Here is a 23,785-nt window from a genome sequence, read left to right as displayed (position 1 = left end):
TTTTTTCTCACAGACAATAGGTAACTGTGTGAATTTAAGACCACTAGTTCACCTCCTTTTTCCTGCATTTAATAATATAAAGGCATTTCTCAACATCAAATGCTAAGACTGAAGGACTCTAAATAAGAGCTTGGAATTATTAAAAAAACTTTCACTGCTACATAGGAAAATGAAATGCAAAATGAAAGATGCCAAGCTAAACCACCAACAAATTAAAAAAGAAAATCAAGAATGGTGTGCTCAAGATCTGTCCACTTAGGACAGTTGCATAGACTAAATAGAAGAAATATCCAAAGGTATCAGGTTCTGTGATACATATCTTTCCACATAAGCACAGTGGTAGATGCAAAGGACAGAAACAAATAAGGGTGTTTTTGCATTACAGTTCCATTCCTAGGAGTGTTTTAACCTTCACAGTGATTAGCTTCTCTACTGAAATTACACGATCACAGGGAACCAAAATACATACATCTGCACAAAATTCACATTTGGAATTCTATGCAGGAACACTTTCTGGCAGACTGTTGGTAACTCAGAGCCAAAAGCACATTCCAACAGTTTGTGGAGACCTATTGCTTCTACAGTTTGCTTAAATTATTCAAATTTGTAAACGGTGGGGAACAAAGACTGGTTCAGAGAGCTTTTCATCCCATCTTCCTCATTAAAACCACAAAAGTTTGCTGTATCTTTGCAGAGTTCACAATATATAAAAATACATTACAGAAAAGACTCGAGTTCTATTACATACCCATGAACAGGGAACAAAACCTTCCACGACCACATGAACTGTGCTATACTATGAACCTCAAACGACTGCTCCTTACTTACAAGTTTCATTCCTTTGTGGAATACTGTTGAAAAAAATAAGTTGGCAGAAAGACCTAACTATGCTTCAGAGCAAAGACTGCTCTAAAATTCCAGAATGTATACTTCCTAGGTCATATACAAACCAACTTGTAGGAAATCAAGTACGCTGTTTAGAGATGGAGTTTGTTTACTGACAAGATAAGCTTAAAATCATTTTAGAGCTGTAGCTTCTGAGCCTGGAAACAGCAGTTCAGTTTCCAAAAGGATGTACCACTGTTAAATAATGCGCTGTTCCAGGCTCCCTCTATACAATCACTCCTCAGGAATTTCCACTCAGCAAGGCTTTTAAACCTGAAGCATATCTCCAAAGATTCACCAAAAGGGAGAGGGCACAGCATCTTTCCCAATCTCGGATCTCAGTGACTCACTTCTAGTTACTACAACTTGTATCCCCATCATCCCCGTTTCTATTTCTCAGCAGCTTCTCTCTCTTGAAATGCAACTCTTCATCACTGCTTGTCACCAATTAGCTTCTGCTCAGGACTGCATATTCACATCAATTTGACTTTGATCCCATGATTTGCAGCGACAGAAGAAAGAGCCATTTGTCAACCAACAAAGAACCCTGAGCACCAGTATGAAAGCATTCCCCAATCATAACTAAGACAGCAACTCAGGCTAAAAGCCAATATTCTGAAAAAATATTATAATTTAAACTTTGCATCTTCAAACAAGTGGGACATTTCCTAGACACTCGAAGAGAAATAGAGACTTTGAGCCCCAAAACGTGTACACGTCTTAGGGGCTTCAAAAGCTCTGTCATGAAAAATATTAATAAAACAATATCTGATGTGCTGGTATCCTGTTACTACATGTCCTCAAGCAGTTCAGAGCAAGAAAGGAGATCTGCCTTAACTCTCCCAGAAAGCAGGTGTGCTTTTCAGAGCTAAGGTAGCCTAAGCATGAAAGTGACTATAGGACCATATTTCCAGCATCACTACCATCTATGAGACTGTGATTAAAAAAAAAAACCTCAAAGCAAAGCCGAGAAAATCCGTGCCTCTTTTTATCCCACATGCTGTTTGAAGGTAATTAAAGAAGACATGCAAAATAGCATCAGGGTAGGGACTAGTGACTATCCCAGTGCTTGATAACAAAATGCCACCTCCTGCTGTCACGCTTCCAGAGTCACCTTAGGGGACATGGAGAGAAGGGATCGAAGAGTTTAAGTGCGGGGCGAGGCGCAATAGGAAGGGTACCAGGATACAGAAGAGGATGGGCTGCGCCCGCGCATTCCCGAAAGGGGCAAGGAAGGCGAGAAACAGCTCCAGGGAAAGAGGGAGGGAGCGGGGATGAGCTCCCCAGCTGCCCGAGGACCAGGGACGGCCGGGGGGGGTCAGGCACGCACAAAGCTGCCGGGCGGAGACGGTGGCACGGCGGAGGCAGAGGGGTGCGCTCCCTTCCCTCCGTACGAGACGGAGGGAGGACGGACGCCCGGGGGCTGCCACCGATCGGAGCGCCCGCTCCTCACCTGCTTCGCCAGGAACGTGCTCAGTTCCGCGCCGCTCTTCTCGTTCCTGCGCGCCACCAGCTGCAGCGGCTCGGCCAGGCGGAACCGCAGGTCCGCCGCCATCCCGCGCCTCTCGTCCCGCGGCGGGGCAGAGCGGCGGGCGGGGGCGCGCAGCACGTGCGGCGCGCGGCGGACGCGGCACCACCAACTTCCGCTCTGCCGCCGTCACGGGAAGCGCCGCCGGCGCGCCGCCCCGCCCCCCGCGCGGCGCCCTCTGCTCTGCCGCACTACAACTCCCGGCGTGCACCGCGCCGCCCCCCTCCCCTGCCGCGAGCGCCGTCCGGGAGCGGAGCGAGCTCTCCCGCGGGCTCGGGGCGTTGGAACTGCGTCCGCGTGGGGCTGCGTTTGCCGCGTCCTTGGCCTCCCCCGCTCTGTGCTCCCAGACAGCCATCGGCCGCTGCTGCCGCAGGACTTGCCTGCCCGCGAGCCCTTTAAATCTGGGTCAGGGAGGCGGCCGAGGGCGGGCGGTGACGGACGCGGCAGCGGGTGGCCCCGGCTCGGGCGGCAGGAGCGTTACGCCCCCGGCGGCAGCCGCTCGCGGAGGCCGAGCGCGGCTGTCGGGCGGTAACGATGTCCCTGCAGGGGTTTGGCAGCGCGATCGCCGACAGCAGCAACCGCTGGGATTAAACCTTGGGCTTCCCGGGAGCACCACCGCACCAGCGGGGAACGGCACCAGGTAAGCGCGCGTGTGTCGTGCGGCGCAGCCCCGGGCAGCCTCCAGCGGCCGCGGCACAGGCCTACGTGACCAGCCATTGCCGTGAGCTCCGGGCCGGAGCAAGCGAGAGGCTCCCGGCTTATCCTGCCGGGAGCAGCGCGAGATTTCCCGCGCTCGCGGCCGGGCCGGGATGAGGCCCGCGGTCGGGAAGGGGCGAGGGGGCGGGGCCACGGCGGAGGGGGCGGGGCGCGGGCGCCCCGCGCGCCTCAATTTGGCGCCAACTGCTCGGGGTGGGGGGCGGGGTTCGCTGATGTCACGGCGGCGAGTGCGCCGTGCGGCCACGGCCGTTGGCTGGCGCGGCGCTGGCCCCGCCCCCCGCGCCCGGCCTGCGGCACCGCGGCGGCGGCCGGTGAGTGCTGCGGCCCTGCGCGGGTACCCCCCGCACCGCACCCCCGCACCGCACCCCCGGGCACTGCACCCCCGGGCACTGCCCGCCCGCCCCGGGCCGCCGGCGGCTGGGGGAGCCGCCACCGGGGCTGCCCTGCCCTGACCCCCGAGACGTCTCGAACTCTTCCGCCGGGGCAGGAATTGGGGCGGGCGGGAGCGAGCCCCTTCCCGCGTGTGCGGGGACAGCGAGGCCTGAGGAGCGAGGAAGTGCCGTCGCCTCGGAGCGGGCTGGGGTCTGCTGAGCGCTGCTCGGTGCCTGTGCCTTCCCCCCTGCCAGCACCCCAGCCTGAGCTGCTCCCAGCCCTGCTCGGCGCTGGTTTGAGTCGTGGTGTCAGACTAGGGGCAGTGCTCTTAGGTGGTCTGAAATCGGTTATCAAATCAGATTATTGTAACTCGGTAAGATGCACGTTCAGATAACCTCTTCGTAGAATGCAGTGCTGATTTTCACATGGAAATTTCTTTGTAAGATCAATAAGTAATAGTTAAAGATCTTCAGAATGCTCATTGAAGTAACAGATAATTTCTTACGTTTCTTGAAAGCTGTTTTTGTTACCGTGATCCAAGAGTTTTCTCATTCTAGTGCTGGATTTTATGGAAGAACAGGAGCCACAGGTAGCTCAGGTGTAATTGACATCCTTCGAGATGATGCTGTTTTATGTTCTGTTCTGAAATTGTCAGTTAATTGGTTCCCTTTGCTCTGATATTTTACTCGTAGATGGGGAAGCCATAGGGAGTTTGTATCATGGCAGCAGATGAGGATGGACTGGGACTGTATGATATCCGCTACAGTGGTAAGAAGGGTTAGATTACTTCCTGCTTTGTGGGGAATTAATGCAAGCAGTCTTATGCAAATGCATAGGTCCAGAAATGACTTAGAAAACAAGTTTGAAATACTGATGAGCTTCAAATGTAGTAATTAAATGGCTGTGGCACAATATCATGCAAGCCATATCCCATTAGCAGGTTTGTATGTAAAACCATACCTATGCACTGTGGATTTCTGGAATGTTTTGAGGGGTAGCCCGGAACTGGTCTCTTCCCTGTCTTCCACAGTGTATAATTTAACCTTCAGCTGTACCTTAATGAAGCTTGCATTTGAACAGTGAGGGGCACTGCTCCTTTGCTGTTTGTTATCAACTGCCACTGTACCCATAAGCAATACTCTTTTATTTCCAGCTCCACACTTGGTTCATTTGACACATATTTGGGAGATTCCCAGCCTCAGAAGGACTGTGGATATTGATGATTTCCTTTATAGCAATATGTTTTGTTGGAGAAATGCAGAGGTTCACATAGAGGAGGCAGTGATAAGAGGCATTGGAAAAAGACATGAAGAGAGACTGAGGAGATTTAGATTAAAATACATTTACAGAGCTAGTTAGTGTGTGAGTAGATGGCAATACTAAAGCAAATTGTTTATGTTATGATAGAGACTGCTAAATATTTTTTAGCAAGAAATCTTTCTTTTAATAGTAGTGGTTTTATCCTACCAAATCTTTTGGTTTTGGGTTGGATGAGTTTTGTATTCAGTGTATTCTGGAAAACAGTTTCAAAGTTAGGTCAAGTTTACTTAATTTATCATTTTAAAATCTATTTGCTATTTAGTTTGCTTTATGTACAGTTCTTGTAGCATTTATGAACTGATCTTACAAGACTGTCTTTGCTTCCTGGTGACTAAAGATCTTTTTTCCCCAGTAGCAGTAGTTTCCTGGATAAAGTTCCCCTTTTTCTGGTCTGTACTATTACTTCTACTATTTTCTACTGGTGTAGGATCGCAACTACACATACTTTACAGGAAAGGTAGAGTTTGCAGTTTACTAAATGCTTACATTTACCTTGTTTTTTAAATTGCTTTAGATGAAGCTTCCCCCTTCAGGGAAGGAGATGAGAGCTCAGTGGATATTTATGATGGATTGGACAGCAGTTTGTCTGTTTCTGGTAGGTTAATTATGTCTCACTGCTTGGCTTGGAGCATTATGGAACCTCTGCATCTTAGGCTGATTTCAAGTAAAACAATATTTAAAGTTTATATTCAGCTGGTGTAACCTATGCTTCAGTGAGCAGCTTTTTAAATTCAAGACATATATATTAGGCTGGATAAATGCAGCAGAGAATTCTTGAATCTATTAGCAGAGTGAATGAATGAAAGACAGTTTTCCTCTGATACTGGTTATTTAAAGATACTTGGGCATGTAAAGGGGTGCAGAGAAACCTTAGCTATTTTATCTATGCCTTGATAATGGGACATTTTACCTTGGAAAAAACACCTTTGTTTTGTGTTTTTTATAAGCTTCAGGATGAGATCCAACAGTCACTGTTTACTGTTCAGTAAATCTCCACTGAGAGATCCAAAACATACTTTCTATGTGATACAGTAAATTCAGGATATCATTTCAACCTCTTGTTGCTTTCCAAATAATTTGACATGCTAATGCACATTAATTTCATCTTTTAACTTATTTGAAGGCGAGAAATAAATTATTCCAGCACATGTTCTTTTTTGTGAGCCTTAGAGTATTGTTTAATGAAATGCTCTTTCTAGTATTTGACCAATTATCTCTCTCCTGATATTACTGCTGTAAGACCATTGAATTTTTATGAAGAACTGTACTATATCCTACAGGCGTAAAGTATTTATGTCTTTTTCTCATTTTGCATTTTGTATTTCTTAAGTTCATGTTTCACATATGGAGTTGCATTGTTTAGTAAACAATAAAGACACAAGGAAGAATAGCAATGCAATGAAAACATTTTATATAGTCCAGTTATGAGCGACCTTGGTTTTTTAAATTTGAAGAGAGGACTGGTGAGATTTTTGCTCTGTACAGATAAGATGGTATTTATACATCCTGTTGCATTGTGTTAATAATAATTTTTGCGTTATGGTGTTGGCCACAGGATGGAAGCTCACCTTTGGTAGCTGACTTTTATTTGCCTGCAAATGCATCTGTATTTCAGGGGTGTCATAGGCCAGGTCCTGTCAGTTAAGTGCATTTGGTGAACAGAGCATCCAGGCTGATTTGAGGAAAAAGCAACTGTCATTAAATGATTTGTGTGTTTGGGTGTTGGCTTCTTGGTTGGTTTGGGTTGCTTGGGGTTTTTTTGTTTCACTTTCATTTCACTTACAGATGGCTTTTTCAAGAAATCTCTGTACTTTATTGCAACATGGAATGACATGAGCATGTAATAATTAGTTTGTGTGTTGCTACCTTGTAAGTACAAGAAGTAGAACCAAAATGCATAGACAGAATAAAACAATGTTCTAGTGTGCACAATGCTACGTGGCTAGAAAAATACCTTTTTCCTTATGTAATTGTTTTTCTTTATATAGACAATTTTGCTCCAAATACTACACCATCTAGAAGCAGCTTAAACTTATTTGATGAGATATTAATTGAAGAAGGGACTGCAAAGAAAGCATCCTATGATGAGGTATGCATTAATATGGAAAAAAACAACTTCTGGTGTTTGAGGAGGAGGGATTGTTCCAAATTTCCTTGTGCAAAAAATAAAGTACAGAAAATGTTGTCAACAATCTCACATTGTAGGAAAAATAGGCTGTTTCTAAATAAGTAAAAACATGAGCGCGCCAATAAACTCAGAACAACAAGTTCATCTGAACAAGTGAATCTGTCACTCTGTGACATGATCTGTTCCCATTGCTCATCCTTCTCATGAAGTTCATTTATCAGCTGTGTTATGGGAAAAAGTATTGTGGTTTCCCCGTAGTTAAGGATCTGGGCAGACAGCTGTTACAAAGCTAGTCTTGACATTTCTCCCAACATGTTTTACTAGAGTAAAGCAGATAAATCCATGACCTATCTTATGTGTTGTTAAATTCAGTCCTTGAGACTGAAGGTGGCAATGCAGTAGGTAACTGCTTCTAGCAAATCAAGACAACACTCACTTAAATAGCATCATCTATCTTGGCCTGTAGGACACATTTAAATGGCATGAAAGGGACAGGCACCCACAGATATTATAGAAAAAGCAGGAGCAAACCCTCCAGGACTCCACTGAGTGATGAAAATATCACTTTGCAAGTTTGAAAGTTGCTGGCTGTTTGAATGGAAATTGTCCATTCTCCTGTGAAACCTTTGTCACTATCTACCTCTAAAGAAGAGCTCATGCCAAATTTATTTTACTTAACTTTGTCATCACAGCAGGATCATGTCCTTTAGAGTCTATTTTTGCAGTCTTAAGTTTGTTTGTAGTAACTTTTTGTTGTGTTTTTCCTTACCTGTTTTGTGTTACATAAAATCTGACAAGAGAGTCCCCATCTATTTGGCTCTCAGAACTCCTGCTCCTTGGTAACTGTATCTTTAATTTCACAATAATATGGCTTCCTATTATTCTTAACCTATTACTGTGAGGTAAGCACACATAGATTTCCTCTTATCTGGGTATTTGTGTTGTTTTAGAGACCTATATGCCAGTTGGAGCATATTGAAACCTTTTGTTTCAGTATGGCTTTCATATATTTCTTTGGCGTAAAACAGATTAGTAATATTCATTAGTGTGTTAACTAACTATAGATCTAGAGAAGTAACTCATCTGTATAATTAAGTCCACTTTTGTGCCTGTGAATTCTTCTGTCTTTGACAGTTGCAAGCAGAATATGGAAAATGTCAACAGCAAATTAAGGAGCTGATGAAGAAATTTAAAGAAATACAAGCACAGGTATTGTAGTTCAAAGGGAAATATTGTCAAGATCATGCAAAGTAAATTGAGTATTGCTCTGAGAAAGCAAGTTCATACACTTTCCAGACTTGAGCCCTTGCATGGATGGTTTGTAAAGCACCCCTGTAGATGCTAGGAGCTTGGTCTGCCTAGGATGATTGGCAGGAATAGCCTACTGACAAGATCAGTGGGTAAATTAAATTGTTTCACAATGTTGTGTGCAGTAAGACTTTATTTGGTTAAAAGCTATCTTCTGTCTTCTTAATTAGAAAGTAGACATGTCAGATGAGTAGTAACCAGAAAGATATCCAGTACTCTTGTTTTTTAATGCAGTGTGGATGGGGCTGTAAAGGTACCTTAGCTGTCATTAGAACTGGAAGCAGATTGCTTTGAGCACAGTGCCATTCTGCTAAGTCTGAACTGCTCTGTTCCCTTGCCGTGCCATTCTGTAGATCTGGATTATTTGGAGCAATTCTGCAGTGTGCTCTACTGCATGTTACACATAACTCCCAAAGGTTCTAAGGTCTGCAGTGGTAAGCTGCTGCTGCCCTGTGATACTTCTGTATTGTTTTCTGCAAAACTTCTCTGCCTTTCTGAGCAGGCTTTGTTGAGGACAATATCAAAGAGAAGGGACTGTTTCTGGGCTTGGCAGGGTTCTAGAATATCATACCTAGAAATATAAATGATAAAGCACCCAAAGTTGATTTGATACCTTGAAAGAAATACAATTACCCGCTATCTCTGAAAATGCTTTAGAGCTACATCTCTCATTTGATACATAGACCAAGAAGACAATAAACTGAGTAAAACAGTGAAGCAAAGAGGTGGATTATAATTTTTTAGCTCACTTGTTTTATGGCATATTTCAGTTTTACTAAATTGTATGCTTGAAATTTTTGAAATAATTACCAGGACCACAAACAGAAGCATAAATGTGAGTAATATGATAAAAAATAAACCAAACAAACAACCCCAGTAATTCTGATTTCTTCCAAAGAGTTTATATATGTTTTACTGTAGCTTTGCCAGTGATGGGACATTTTTCTAGTGGTTGTCTTGCACTATTTTTCATTACATGTTTGGATACCCAAGCTAATTCTGTTTTTTTTCTCTCCCTCTCTTGCTGTCTTTTGTATGTATATTTTAAATAGAATATCATTCTACAGAATGAAAACCAGGCTCTCAAAAAGAATATTTCAGCCCTTATCAAAACAGCAAGAGTGGAAATTAACCGTAAGGATGAAGAAATCAGTCATCTACGTCAAAGGTACAAATAGACAGTAGAACTGAAAACTTGCTTTTGGTCTGATCATGTTTATATACTTGTTTGAAGTTTTTGTGTGTATTTTGAGAAACATTAATGGAAAAATCACTACTTATTAAATTATTGTGTAGTTTAGAACCAGTACAATCAGATAAATTTGTGTCTCCTTTGCCCTGATGAGGTCTTTGGATTCTGCTTTAGAAAGGAGGAATCCAAATGTGACATTTGCATGAATTTTTTGTTTGTAACCCACTGTTCCTTGTGGGTTATCTAACCATCTTGCATGTTTGAAAGCATTATCTTGCTAGTTTTGAAGCTGAATGGTGTGATTTGTGGCCTCAAACATGAATTCTCTGGAACTTTTCAGGCAATAACTGAAAAGAAATAGATTATCTTTCCTGGCATGATATGAAATCTCTGCCTCCAGTGGTGGGGTTAACAACTAGAGAATTCTTGGTTATTTTTGTGTACCACTGATGTTACTGGAAGCAGTGGAAAACAGTGAAGTATGGATGGGAGAGAAGCTGGCAGTAAGGTTTCTGAACCACATAAAACCAGAGCAGGACTTCAGGATTCAAGATGCCAACAAAGGCTACGTGCATATAAACTCTGCAGGTTTCTTTGCTAAATACAGAGAATTACCAGGCACAATCTGATTGAGGTCAAGAGGTTTATTACATGTGTAGTCCTTTCAGCTGTTCGTCTTTCACACAACAGCTGTCATCTTCACACCTTTAATGCAGTATTCTGAATTTGAAATTAAATTTTTTGAAAAATACTTTTTTGTTTTGAATATTTAACCACTTTATATGCTTTACAAGCTGCATTGTAATACCATCTGATGGTGGTGAAAGTTTGTGAACAAGGTGTTTAATCTAGATATTTTGGAGACATCCATCATGGAAAATTGTGGGGAAATTGGCACCTTGGGATCTTAGAAATACACCTTGTCTGCTGTATGGTGTGTAGTAAATTAGCTTTTCTTAAGCAATGCATCTATCTGTAAAGATTATTTCAAAGTTAGTATCTCTCATGGAATTACTAGTGTTTTATCTCAAAAAAAACCCTCAACTGTAAAACCACAAAACCAACATAGCTTGGATACGACTACATTATTCATACATGTATACCCTTTCTAATTTGATTTTTTAAAATTATTTTTAATAGGATGACTTCTCAGCAGTAGCATGTGCCCTTGATGAGGCTTGGTTATCATAGCGTACAACTTGTTTTCTGGAGCTTGCAATAACTCCCAAATGGAGTTTATTTGCTTATTGAGAGTTTTTAAATTATTATTGTTTGAAATACTAATACTGTAAAGAACAACTTTCTTTTTCCTCCCCTTGGGGAGAGCACTTTTTATTGCTGGACAACGAAATACTGATTTGAATTACTGAAATTGTTAACTAGGTTCAATACAGGTTTTTTTCATAAATATTGATTTTTCTATAGATTAATTTCTTTTGGAAAATATGTATATGAACTATATTCTTTTGTTCTGTGCTGATGGAAATTATTAAATGGTCTTTTATGTCACCCTTCTTTTTCAGCTTAAAATTGAAAGTGTTAAGATTTTTTTTACAGGTATATGAATTCATTGCAGTTCAGCATTAGTTATGTTTGAATAAATTGTTAAATAACATAACTTTTTTCCTTTTTATAAACAGGCTATCGGAATTTCCCAACCATCGAAGTATTTTCAGCAGAACATACCTTCCAGGATCAACTAAAACAAAAGATTCCAAATTCAGACCTTCAGATTTTGGTGACAATATGAAATTGGAGCATAGAATGAAAAATGACTCTTCAAAAGATGCATACCACAGTTACTCATCTCATAGCATGGACAGTGGGAAGTCTGGCTCTGAGAAGAGGAACACTCCACTTCTGCTGAGGTACCCTCCTGAAGAGCTCTGCAGTGATGGTACTCACAGCTGTGCACCGAGCTATGACCATAGCTCCAGCAAGGATAACAGAAAGGAAAGAAAAGAAATTAAAAGTAATGAACAGCACAGCAGGGGGAGTGCCAGCAAATACAAAAGAGAAGTACATCAGAGCACTGGAAATGATGGTGACAGTGAGGAGGGGAGTTTGGATGCTCAACAGAAGCCAAAAACCCTTTCAGAGAAGGCTGGTAAAAATGAGTTGCAACAAAAAAGTCAGAGCATGAAACTCAAATGTAGTCCAAGTGGAGAAAGAAGAATAGAAAGGGGTGTTTCTTCCTGGGAGAAACAGACAGCTGGTAAAGACAGATTTCAAACAAGAGGTGAATTGTATGGTGATGAGAGATTACAAAATGTATTAAAAAAGGACATTAAAACACATGATAAAGGTGAAAAACATACTGGCCAAAAAAATAAACCGAATGAGAAGCTGCAAGAGCAACCAAGGAGGCCTGGTAGGGGAAGCAGTCCACACTCCAAGAATGAACATTCGAAGAGTCTTCATGAAACACGTAAATGTCGTGTGGAGGAGTCTAGAAAAGCAAAGCACATTGACAGCAAGAGAGACAGAGGAACAGATGATCATACCTCTCGAGAAGGAAGGACTTCACCTTCTAATTCCAGCAGCAGAGAGCATAAACATGCACGCTTGAAGGAAAGTAGTAGTAGACATGAATGGGAAACAGCACATTCCAAATCAGAAAGACACAGAACTGAAGAAAAAAGGAAAAGGGAAAGAGAGGATCAGGATGAAAATAGACATTTTAGAAGTGAAAAAAAGGTTGCAAAAGAATTTTCTTATCAATCTGTAAAAGACTGCAAGAAAGGTACTCATGTTACAAAAAGTGAGAGAAACAAATCCTCTAAGCTAGAAGAAACATCCAGAGTAGCAGATAGCTTAAAAGATGATAAGGTACCGAAAACTAAAAGTAATCGTACTGGGCCAAAAAGCAAAGACTTAAAACTTAGCTTTATGGAAAAGCTAAATTTAACTCTTTCTCCTAATAAGAAACAATGTCTCTCTGCAGTGGATCGATTTAAAACACCTTCCCAAAAGGCCACTGATGAGGGAGGTACAGAGCTCACACTGGAAGCAGAACTCTTAGATTCTGCCCTCCCTGTAGACTGTGGTCCCACAGAGCACAGTCATTCAACACTACAAGTTCTGAATGCTGCAACTGAGAGCAACATGGGACCAGCACTGCTTGTTGCTGTCAGTTCTGAGAATGGAGCCTTGAAAGTAGCAGCAGCAGAGCCAGCACAGTGTGAAGCGCTGCGAGCAGTCACAGCTGAGGAATCAAGCTCAGAAACCTTACCAGAAGCAGAAGGGGGTCAGGTACAGCCCCGAGCCTCACCAGAAGCTGCAGAGGTGCTGCTTCCTGATGAGATGGAGGCTGAAACGCTATCAGAAGTGGCAGAGGCTTGTGATCCGGTTGAGTTGCAAGATTCAGTAAAAACAGCGGCAATGACAGGTCTGAACCACCCTGAATCTTTGTCCCTGGAGATTGCAGAGTGTGAAGAGCTGCCTGTGACAGAGGGTGAGATGCAGGATGATTATGTACCAGCAGCAGAAGTGGCACAACCTGAACCTTCAAGTGCAAGTATGGGAGACCTTGCAGAGTCAGCAGCAGAGAAGAAAGAGGAAGATAAAATATGGCTGACTGCTGACACAGAAAGCTCTGCAGATCAGTGTGGCTCTCAAAATGTTGTCTTGGATGACTCAGAAGCCATAAGTTCTGATGACCTGAGGTCCTCTGATATTGCAGATGATAGCAGTGAAACAAAACCAGACTCCTTAATGGAAATTGTTAGGGATGATAATCAGCTGGCTGCAGAAAGTGTTGACTTTGTTCCCATTGAGAAAAAGAGTATCTGTGAAGTTAATACAAGTACATCTTGTTCACTGGACAGAACTATAAGTGACAAGGATCAACCACTAGTTGACCAGAATAGTTGTAGTCTGGGGCCAGACCTAACTGATAACAGTACTGCAGCAGCATCTTCTCTCAGTGGTGAGATGTGTCCTGTAACTAAAGAGAGAAAAACTCACCCAGTTTCTGTTGATGATGACAGCTCAATACTGAGCATTGATCTCAATCACTTGAGGTATTTTCCAAAGGCAATCAGCCCGCTGACCAGCCCAGTGCGTCCTTTGGCTAAAGCAGTGAAGATGGAAAGTCCCTGTAAAGGCCTTGTGAAGACTTACAACAAAGGTATTTGTATAGTTGTGTTCTAATTTATTTTCTACATAAAACATAGAAGATACACTCATGGAAAGCGGAAATTGCTTCTTTTAACTGCTTTCAGAAAAATACAAATTGTCTTCTTAAGTGTGTATGTCTCAGTGGTCCTTTTTGTTAGTAGTAGAAGCATTTAATGTTGCAGCCAAGATTCTAGCCATTTGAATATTAGTGCTCTAAGAATTGGAGTTGGTCAGTACTGACAGAAGACTGGTTGAAATAAGAGTTTAGTATTAACTTACTAAAAAAAAAATGCGTACGCATTTCTTACTTGTGACTAGTTTTGCATAGATCTCTTTAGGTTTTTATGTGAAATTGTGGAAGCAAAAGTTATGTAGGATCATATTCTTTCAAGTATTTGTGTAATGTCTTGCTGCAATTAAAAGAAAAATTCTTGGAAGTTTCAATGTTTTCTAGTACAAAATCTAAACCTTTTTTTCTGTTTCAGTGTACGGGATTATTAAAACATGAATGGGTCATTTGTTCTCAACTTGTTTTAGTTTTGAAATTGTTAAAAGAATAGCCACCTATTGTATGTAGATGTTAGTTCATAATGATGTGGCAGTTATAATTTAGTTGGTAGAGTAATCAGAAAACTCGTTAAAGTAAATGGAAAGAAATTTGAAACTCATGAAAACTGCTGTATTTTTATCTTCCCAGTTGATGTGTATTTGTGAGATAGTTTACATGTGTTTGGTGAAATGTTGAGGCCCCTTAAAGATCAAAATTTACTCAAAAGAAGGCAAAATTTGCCTTTTGAAGCTCAAAGAAATAAATTAAACTAGCAGCTGTGGAAGCAAACCACCCAAACTTGTTACAGCTCAGGCTTCCCGAGTTCAAACAGTTCTGAATAATCAGTTTACAGAAGAGAGTCTTGTTTCTCTGAAAATACCTCTTTAAAATGGCATTCTTGGTAGTAATTAGCAAATTGTTTTCTTTTTATAGATTTGATCCCTGAAAATACTGTTGTTATCTGTCCCTCGAAGAACTTGTCTAAGGAGGTAAACAAAGAAAATCAAAAGCCAGTTAGCATGTCTGATGAACACTTAGAGATCGAGTCTCGGCTAAGTATCTCTTCAGATGAAATAGAAGAAGGTGAAATTGTAAGTAGCGATGAAGATAAAGAAAAATCTAAACCAGAGAGAGGCTCTGAAAATACAAAAAAGTCAAGACCAAAAGCTTCTTCTGAGACACGAAATTTGACCAGCAGCCCGCAGAATCAAAATAGCAAAACTGTGCACAACAATGAAGATAATGGAAAATTCATTTCTCCACAAGTAAGCGTGCAAAAGAACAGAGAGAGGCATAAAAGTCAGACCTTCAGATCTTCAAAGAATATAAAGAAAAAGAAAACTGTGAGCATTGCTTGTCTTGAAAAAATAGTTCATGTTATTGTTGAACCTTCTAATATACAAGAAATCATGCAGATGCTCAGAGCTATACGAAAACAGATGAGGAAAAGTTATATGAAGTTCAAGGTACGCTTCCCAGTTCAGCATTTTCACAGAATTATAGAATCTGGGATCATAAATTTTACAGCATTGATAAGATACTTGAACTTTTCCAAGATGTGTGCGTTAGGTGATACATTAAAATTTAATATCTGTGATATTATAGAGTCAAAACTTAAACAAGTTAAAAAGAATGCAATAGTGGATCGTCTTTTTGACCAGCAGGTATCAGATATGAAAAAACAGTTGTGGAAATTTGTAGATGAACAGCTTGATTACTTATTTGAAAAGATAAGGAGAATTATAATAAAGCTATGCGATGTGGGAAATGAGACTGAGGAAGGGAAATTCGAAACGGCCGGAAAGCAAAACCACAAGATCAGTCATAAAAATGATGTGCAGAGATCTGGAAAAAAATCCCTGAAAGATTGTTCTCAAAAGCCTGAAGAATATACTTCAAAGGAAACTGTGGATTATCAGGAATCTAATTGTAACATTGAGAAAAATAAGACAGGTGCACCAAAAACTGCCTTTACAAAATGTCTTAATTCCATTGATAACACAAGAAATTCCCAACCAAAAGTTCACCTCTCTAAAGAGAATAATTTACAAAACACTCTTACTCCACTGAAGGGTGTTAAATATGATAAGGAAGGACTCCAGCAGTCCAGAGATGCTAGCAAGTCTGATCTTAGTTATGAGCTTCTCACAGAACAACAAGCATCCAGTCTTACGTTTAATCTGGTAAGTGATGCTCAAATGGGTGAAATTTTCAAAAGCTTATTGCAAGGTTCTGATCTCTTGGAAAAAAATGGTGGCAATATCAACAGAAATGAGTGTGAATTCAGAACTCCAGAAAAACAGTTTTTAGGCAGTCATAAATTCAGGGATGATGCTGCTGAACTGGAGCAAGACATCGCTCCAAAGGAGACATGCATGGATTGTAAACTGGAAGAGGATATTAGTTGGACTATTGTTTCACCTGTAAGAGCTCCCTCATTAGCATCTAGGTCTCAGATGCCTATTGATCCAGATGTGCTGGATGAGAACTGCATGTTTGAAGTTTCCACAAATTCATCTTCGTGCAAAGAAGATGAATGCAGTTTACAGAAGAATAAACCTTGTGTTTCTTCTATCCTCCTTGAAGACTTGGCTGTTTCCTTAACTATTCCATCACCTTTGAAATCAGATGCTCACCTTAGCTTCCTAAAACCTGAGAATAATTCTACCTCAGCTCCGGAGGGTGTTGTTAGTGCACATTACAGCGAAGATGCACTTCTTGGAGAGGAGGATGCCACTGAACAGGACATTCATTTGGCTTTGGAATCTGATAACTCTAGCGGTAAGTCAAGTTGTTCATCATCGTGGACAAGTCGTCCTGTTGCTCCCGGTTTTCAGTGTCGCCCCAGCCTACCAATGCAAGCAGTGATCATGGAGAAATCCAATGATCATTTTATTGTAAAGATTCGGCGGGCAGTGCCATCTGCCTCACCATCTGATGAGACGGCTCCAGGGAAGGAGGTGCAGGCATCCTCAGCCAAGATTGGAGAAGGAGAACTGAGAACTGGAGGAAAAGAAAAGGACAGCCAGAGCACCACTGTGAAAGAAACAGTCAAACCAGATCTGGTTAAGATGGATCACTTGCCTCATGTCAGCGCTGAACAAGAACAAAACCCTACCTTAGTTCAGCCTCTGGAGTCACACAATAGTATTGGAAATGAAGAAACTACTGGCTTGCTTGTAACCTGTGGAAAATCTCCAGACACAGAGATCCACGACACTGAAAGCCCAGATAAAGGCTCTGAGCAATCTGAGGCACAGAAATTGCAAATATCTGAAAACATGAATGAAATGCATGTTAGATCTCAAGCTTCTTTTCCTGCTGGATGCAGTATGAAGTCATGCATAACAGATGGTATTGTTAGTGGAACTTCATGTCATGCAGTGGAATCCAGAGCAGATAACGGGACTCAGGAAACTTCAACGGGAAACTCAGAAGTCAGTGATAAAAAGGAAGAGCTGGAAAAGTGCTTTACTGCGTCTATAGACCTAACAGAAGAGCATTCTAATGAGACTGTAGCAGGTGAATGTGATCTTGAAACAAAACCCAGTTCAAAGACTAATGAAGGGTGTAGGATAAGTATAGATGATAAAACTAATAAAAAGAGGAAAAAAGAGACTGTCAAAGACAATTCCAATTCGAAAAGGCAACGAAAAGGAAGTGAATCAGCCGGTGAGAGGAGTGATGAAAGTAGTACCAGGTCTGAAGATAGAAATTCATCACCGAAGGAATGTTCCAGTAAGAAGAATGAGCTACAGCAGAATAAAGACTCTTCTCCCTTGACTTCATCTCAGTCATCACCTAGCCTCTATGCCAAAAACATCATTAAAAAGAAGGGAGAAGTAGTAGTTTCCTGGACAAGGTAATTTCTGATTTGATCTGCTTGATTGCTCTAGGGTTTTTTTAAATTGTATGAAACACTGAAGAGAGGGAATTACAGGGTATTTAGCTAAAAACTGAAGTTATTTGGTAGCTTTATACCCTTTTCTAGAAAGCGGAATGGGAACCTCCTTTTATCAATGCAGGATTGCTCTGGGAGATTGATGTCCATCACTTATCCACATCTCCCAAAGCAAGAGTCCTCTTGGCTTTTTTTTGAAAGCTTATGTGCTGAGGTAACAACACCTACTGTAGTACACTGTATGTTCTTATTATTTCCTCTACCCGGTTTATTTTTTTCTATCCAAAAATTCCAGCCAGGCTTGGTAGGGGATGGAAATCCTTGATGTTCCTACAAGGCCTTGGTGACTGATGAAGAGCGGCTGAAGGTTCTCCCCTCTAAGGGAAGGCATGGCAGCGAGCAGTTTTCTGGTTTTGGGTCTGAGCCGCTCAATCTGTGGAAATGTACCGGCGAACCATTCAACTCAGTATATTCCAGTTTGCAGGATGTGGGTGACAAATGACATAACTGTATGTGTCAGTAATACATGCAAAATTGTTGTTATATATTCTTACTTTTAAGAATAGTTGCAGATTTTGCTGTTTTTGCTATAATTGATACAATCAACACCTTTATAAAGGAGCTTCTAAAATTTTCAGGACAGACTTTTCAAACTATAGTTCAGATATAAAGTAAGTTTCTTGGTAACATCTTAAAAGAAAATCAATTCCTTCACAGAAAAAAGGCAGCAGAAGCTAATGTGATTTTTTTAATGTGCAAACCAGCAAGGTAGAAAGAGGCTTACAGTTTTCTGTAAGAATATGACTTTATTTGAGAGAAGTCAAAAGCCTCTCTGGTTTATCTTTGAACATCAGTGAACCTTAGCTGAAAGCTTCTGTTCAGCCATGTAAACTGAGGCTGGAATTACTGACCCCTGTTGAATTTGAGTTCCTTTTCAATTCAAGTTTAAATATCTGGTTTAGAAGCTTAAAACTCTTTGACTTTGGTTGGGGGCTAGCTCTATTCCAACAGTCCTGCTCATCCTAGCAGGGGAACATAATCTCCACTACCACTTGTTTGTACTGACTCTATTATTCTGTGCTGGTAGAAAAAAGGATCCTCCACAAACTTGTTGTTGCTGTTTGAAGTCATGTTCTGTCATTTGGAAATGCTCTGAATTCTGTATATGCCTGTATGTATTATTTTGTTTGTGTACATGTACACAACTATATGTATTAATATTTTTAAATGGGTTTTTGCTGTAGAAATGATGACCGAGAAATTTTACTGGAATGTCAGAGAAAAGGACCATCAAGCAAAACCTTTGTTTCCTTGGCCGCTAGGCTGAACAAAAGCCCAAATCAGGTAGGTAATGGTCATTCTTATATATACTACCAGCAATATTCCTACATTACTACCAGCAATATTCCTACATTTACAATTGCAGTAGAACAAAAATCTTTGGAGATCTTCTGCAGATCTGTAGTTTTCTTTTCCTAATGTCTTTTTTTGGGGAATTCCTCAAAAAAAAAAAAAAGGAATCTTAGATTCTACCAGTTGTTGCTTATTAAAAATACAAGTAACTGTAAGGGTACAATGGAGATTCCTCAGTACTTCTTTGATGGGTACATTGGAGCTGCTCCACTCATAATCCAGGTACAACAGGATTGTTCTGTTGTTGGATCAGTACTTAGATAAAGAAAGGCGATTTTGGGAAGTTTGAAGCATTTGCACTCCTTTAATAAATTAGAAAAAGATTCAATTTAGAGCTGAGAAAAAGTATAATGAAAGGATATTTTTAATGAAGGTGTTTCTTTTTTTCCTTTCACTTTCTAATATAAAAGTTTCAAAAGACACAGATACCAAATTCATGTAGAATATTCCCAAAGGTTTGCATATAGCTTTATACTTCAGTTATATTACTCTCATAATCTATAGCCTGCAAATCTAGAAAGAGAAACATATTAGACTCTGTTAGGAAATCCTGCGTGATTGGGATTTGGCTTTTAGGATGTTGTGTTGTATGGTTGTAGAGTTTTTGTGGGGTTTAGAAGCTGTTGGGATGGCTGGTTGGATAAAACAATATTATGTGTGCATTTATGCCTCTCTTCCCAGTTAGTTTGGTGGATCATCAATATGCATACAGCAATAAAAAGTACTGGCTTAGAGCTGAATGAGGTCACTTTGTCAGCTGTAGCTATGTTCAGCAAAAAGACTTTTTTACTCTGATGCACAGACCAGTTATGTAAAATCCCTGGCAGGCAGGTTACTCCATGATGAGCAAAAAATACCGGAAGCAACAGTTGTAACAGGGGGTAGAAAATAACCAATAAACGGTGCTTTTTGTGGAGTACAAAGTAATCTTTTGTCTTTGCATCTTACTCCTGGTTATGTGTGGCAGATTCAAGGCTAATTGGCTTTGAAGCCTTCATTTTTTCCTCCTTATAAGGAAACATGTTAAACCTGTGTTGGCTCTAGCTGTCTTGGATTAACCTGGAAGCTATTTCAAGTGTGAAAGGTAGAGGAAGACTTCCTAGATCCAGATGATCTGTTAATAGTGCTCCTAAAATTCTCCTACTAAAATTTCTTGGAAACAAGTAGTAGTGGTCTTAAAAAAACTTGATGTCAGATAAATCTTCTGTCTTGGTAGATATGGAAGTCAGGGGCCTTAATGATGTGTCTCTTCTTTTTTTTGTCTTCTGTTAGGTTTCAGAAAGATTCAAGCAGTTGATGAAGCTGTTCAAGAAATCCAAGTGCAGGTAGACTCAGAAGACTCAGACCAAGTTGCTTCATGATTACAGGGTTTAGCTGTTACCTGCAGGGATGGACTGGAACCACTGCATTCATATTGTGGGATTACAGGGAAGTATCCGAGTCAGAATACTGAGTTTGGTAAATCCAGTGCACTGTTATTTACTTGTCTGAGTTTCCTCTGAACTTCTGTGACAGAGTACTACAGAGGGAACTTCACAAACCAAGTGGCCAGGAAGGAAAGGGCTCTGACACTGCACATGGGGCAGTATCATTTCGGGGGGTCATCTCCTGTTAGTTAAAGGTGTTCTGTGAGCGAAGATGGGCAAGAGTGGGAGTGGTGGCTCTTGCTTCACTTGTCAGAAGTTGTGTGTGCTGGTGTTGAACTGTAACCTTAAAAAGTAAGAGTGCTTTGGAATCCAGCTGGTAGATAATCCTGGGAAATGACAGGTAGGTCAGTTTGGTGACTGTGGAACCTATTTTAAGAAGTGAGGCCTTTTTCTTGTAAAATAAGGCAGGGCAATGATAGCAATGATTTCAAAAGTTGCTTATCTAGTAATTGACTTCTGTTGCTCAGGAATAGGTGGATCTTGTGGCTTGTTCTTAACAAACATTTGTGACAGTTGTTTACTTACTAGAGATGTAAATCTGACAGAATCTATTTTCAGAATAGTCAGTGTGCAGAGTAGCATAAATGTTACTTTACATGAACACTACTCTGCAGAGGCCATTATGTTTTTCTGTTCCAAATTACATCCGAAAAAGGTACTTCATTTAGGTATTCAACATAATAAACATTGTTTTATTTTAAAATTAAGTGTTGAAAAATTACTGTCTTTCAAAAATTCATTTAGAAACAGACCTATACAGTTTCATAAAATGTGACTTTGTAGTTGCTAACCAGAAGGAAAACTTCTGTAAAAACAGGCAGTTTTCAAAAGCTTGTCATCTTGGCATGTTTTGACAGCAATTGCATCTATCTTTACAAATTGTTTAGTACATTAGAAATTCATTAAGTTCTATTTTAAAAAATCTGTTATAACTGTTTCCAGTTTTACTAGAACATACCTAAAGAGTGTGTGTATGTGTATATATATATATTTACACACACATCTCATACATACTTCTGTTTTATCCCAAATTTCTAAAAAGGTTTTGTTTTTTCTTCTCTCTGAGAAACATCCCTGAAAGTTGAAAGGGTTTTTGGTTAACAAATTAATTGATGTTTGGGGTTCTGTTCTCTGTGGAGGGTTGAAATTGCTGTAGTCTTTATTCAGTCAGAGCATCTGCTGAGTTGAGTTAGGCTTAATTTAATAGCCCTCACCTAAGTGCATTGCCTTTCAACTTGGACTGAATTGGCTCTTTTTCAGAGTCCAGTGACCATTTCTTCAATGTCAGCATGTTTTTTGTTCCCTCTCCAACTAAGGGGACAGATTTCTCTTTCTAATAAACCATCAGATAATTTGTCAGTGATGTTGTCGCTGACCCCTTTGGAATATTGTACATGTCACCTATGGGATGGATTGTCATGCTGCCAAAAAGTGCGTTGTCCTTGTTTTAGGCAATGCTCTGGAAACTTTTACAAGGAACAACTTGAGTGGGTGATGTCAGTTCTGGCAGTCTTCCATCTTTCATGCTTGCTTCTGAAATGCGTGCTTTTAATGATTAAATCTCACCTTCCATGTTATGCTGGCAGTGCTGGTAATTTCAGTGGGGGATTGGTGCACCAACCCATGCTTGTTCTTAACAAATGTTTGTGACAATTGTTAATTTGTTGGAGATTTAAATCTTACTGAAACTGTTTTCAGAATAGTCAGTTTGCAGAGAAGTGTTGATGTGTGTGGAAAAATCAGACTCTCCTAAGAGTATTCTTCTAACCATATCCTTATAGATCAACATGTGCACAATACTGAGGGAAGTCACTTCTCTCCACTTAAGTGCTTCCTCTCTCTGTCAAAAAATGCAGGCAGTATTTTATTGCAAAGTTGTTTTATTCCTTATCTGTGTTTACTTATTTTCCTATCTGTATAGGTGTGATGGGGGCAGGGTTTGACTGTTTTGAATCTGACTTGGATTCCTTTTTTGTAAAGTGTGAAACTTGGTTAATGTTCTCTCTATTGTATCTATGTGTACAGGTTCCTATGTGGTCATGTAAAATATCTGATGTTTGTATATATATAAATATATGTATAAAAATAGAAAGAACTTTGTTTAGCCAAAGATGATTTTTCTAACTATATAAAACTACAGGTTTATTTTGTATAAACTAAATAGTTTGCTTACTGTAAGAGCAATACAAGAAATAAAACTGTAAAACTCACACACATGTTCTTGTTGAACAAAGATTGGCTTGGAGTGGTTTTGTACCATTGTTTGTAATTTATTTCTCCAACAAGAATTTTGATACGCATATGCCAAATGTACTGTATGTAATTCTAAGTCTTTTTTGTGAAACCTCAGGTATATCAAAATATTTTTTAGAACTGTTGGTTAATGGCTTGACAACTACACATGATGTGAAGCAGCATTAAAATTTACTTCTCTTAGTTTGTATAAGTGAGTAACTCTGTTGATGTTCTGGCCAATAAACATGGAAGTTGTCTGCTGTTTTAATTACTTCTCTGAATATATACTGCTTATTCGAATGTGACTGGAAATTGGAGAGTTTCACAAACTACATAAAACCCTTAAACCACTTATGAAACAGGACCTACAACTTTAATCTTTTTTTCTGGAAACATAGTGTTGAGTGGAATATTACAAAGGAGAAAGACCTTATGTCCAAGACCTTTCACTGGAAGAGTGTAGCTGGTGGCCCTTTGAGACTCTTACTCCAACTTGCTACTGAAGAATAGGTCTACTTCTATTCAACACACATATTTTTACAGGATTCTGTTTAATTAATGTGAGTATTCAAAAGTTTTCTAGAGTTAAATTCAGAGAGTTGGATTCATGGAGATGTGCGTGATAGAGAGAATCCCCCAAAATTCAATTTCACTAAGGCAAAATCTGTTGGAAGCTTAAGCTGTACCTATACAACAATTGTCATCATTCAGGACACTTCTCTTTGATGTCAATCCAGGAACACATAGCTATTCCCATTAAGACTTTCCTCTAATTGTATTCACTCTAAAACCAGACACAGAAATTTGTCTTCATGAAGGGAGGCAGAAGTAATAAAGCATGCTGAAGAACAGTCTTATGGATTTCTTAGAAGAATCTATGAAATCAGTCAAGAGGCATTTCAGGAGCAGACTTGGCTTTGCTAGGAAAGATGGATAAAGTTTCAGGGGTGGCTGGCTGGTTCCTGTGAAAGGTAACTTGCTCCAGAAGGAGCAAGTTCATACCAGTAGTAATTGTAATATTTGTCTAGTAAAATGAAAAAACAAGTTCAAGTGAAGTGACTTTTTAAATAGTGAGTATACCTGTACCAGGTTAGTGATCTAGGCTAAAGCTAAAATTCTGTAGACTCACCTTTGCATTTTGTTATGCCTATACTTGAATTGCTTTGGCTGCCGCCTCTTGTCCAGCTCACT

The 23,785-nt window shown here is 40.3% G+C and overlaps 2 protein-coding genes across 3 annotated transcripts in view; one reads left to right on the top strand and one right to left on the bottom strand.

The window, feature by feature from the left end:
* The window catches only part of MDN1 (midasin AAA ATPase 1), a 92,349-nt gene extending 89,892 nt beyond the window's left edge, over window positions 1-2,457 (bottom strand). The window contains exon 1 of the mRNA XM_033054512.1: window positions 2,339-2,457. Within this exon, the coding sequence (XP_032910403.1) occupies window positions 2,339-2,440 (102 nt within the window). The 5' untranslated portion in view covers window positions 2,441-2,457. The remainder of the gene's footprint in view (window positions 1-2,338) is intronic.
* A 195-nt stretch (window positions 2,458-2,652) lies between these two features.
* Window positions 2,653-22,862, top strand: CASP8AP2 (caspase 8 associated protein 2). Of its 2 annotated transcripts, none has more exons than XM_033055248.2 (10): window positions 2,653-3,053; window positions 4,195-4,270; window positions 5,337-5,417; window positions 6,811-6,911; window positions 8,085-8,159; window positions 9,311-9,426; window positions 11,091-13,579; window positions 14,552-17,480; window positions 18,764-18,863; window positions 20,205-22,862. In XM_033055248.2, exons 2-10 carry the CDS (start codon window positions 4,222-4,224, stop codon window positions 20,259-20,261), a joined length of 5,997 nt encoding a protein of 1,998 aa, XP_032911139.1. In that variant the 5' UTR covers window positions 2,653-3,053; window positions 4,195-4,221; the 3' UTR covers window positions 20,262-22,862. The 2 variants fall into 2 exon arrangements, with proteins under 2 accessions (XP_032911139.1, XP_032911140.1); XM_033055249.2 differs by lacking the exon at window positions 2,653-3,053 and adding an exon at window positions 3,802-3,875.
* The last annotated feature ends 923 nt before the right edge of the window (window positions 22,863-23,785 follow it).

Source organism: Catharus ustulatus, chromosome 3 (assembly GCF_009819885.2).
Source record: "Catharus ustulatus isolate bCatUst1 chromosome 3, bCatUst1.pri.v2, whole genome shotgun sequence".
Lineage (NCBI taxonomy): Eukaryota > Metazoa > Chordata > Aves > Passeriformes > Turdidae > Catharus > Catharus ustulatus.
The sequence above is the reverse complement of the archived record's forward strand: the minus strand, read 5'-3'. Positions and strand labels throughout refer to the sequence as shown.

Coding starts and splice junctions, on each gene's coding strand:
- CASP8AP2 (XM_033055248.2), top strand. CDS start 4,222: ATGGCAGCAGATGAGGATGGACTGGGACTGTATGATATCCGCTACAGT. Junction 5,418..6,810: donor CAGCAGTTTGTCTGTTTCTG/GTAGGTTAATTA, acceptor TTCTTTATATAG/ACAATTTTGCTCCAAATACT. Junction 17,481..18,763: donor GTAGTAGTTTCCTGGACAAG/GTAATTTCTGAT, acceptor TTTTTGCTGTAG/AAATGATGACCGAGAAATTT.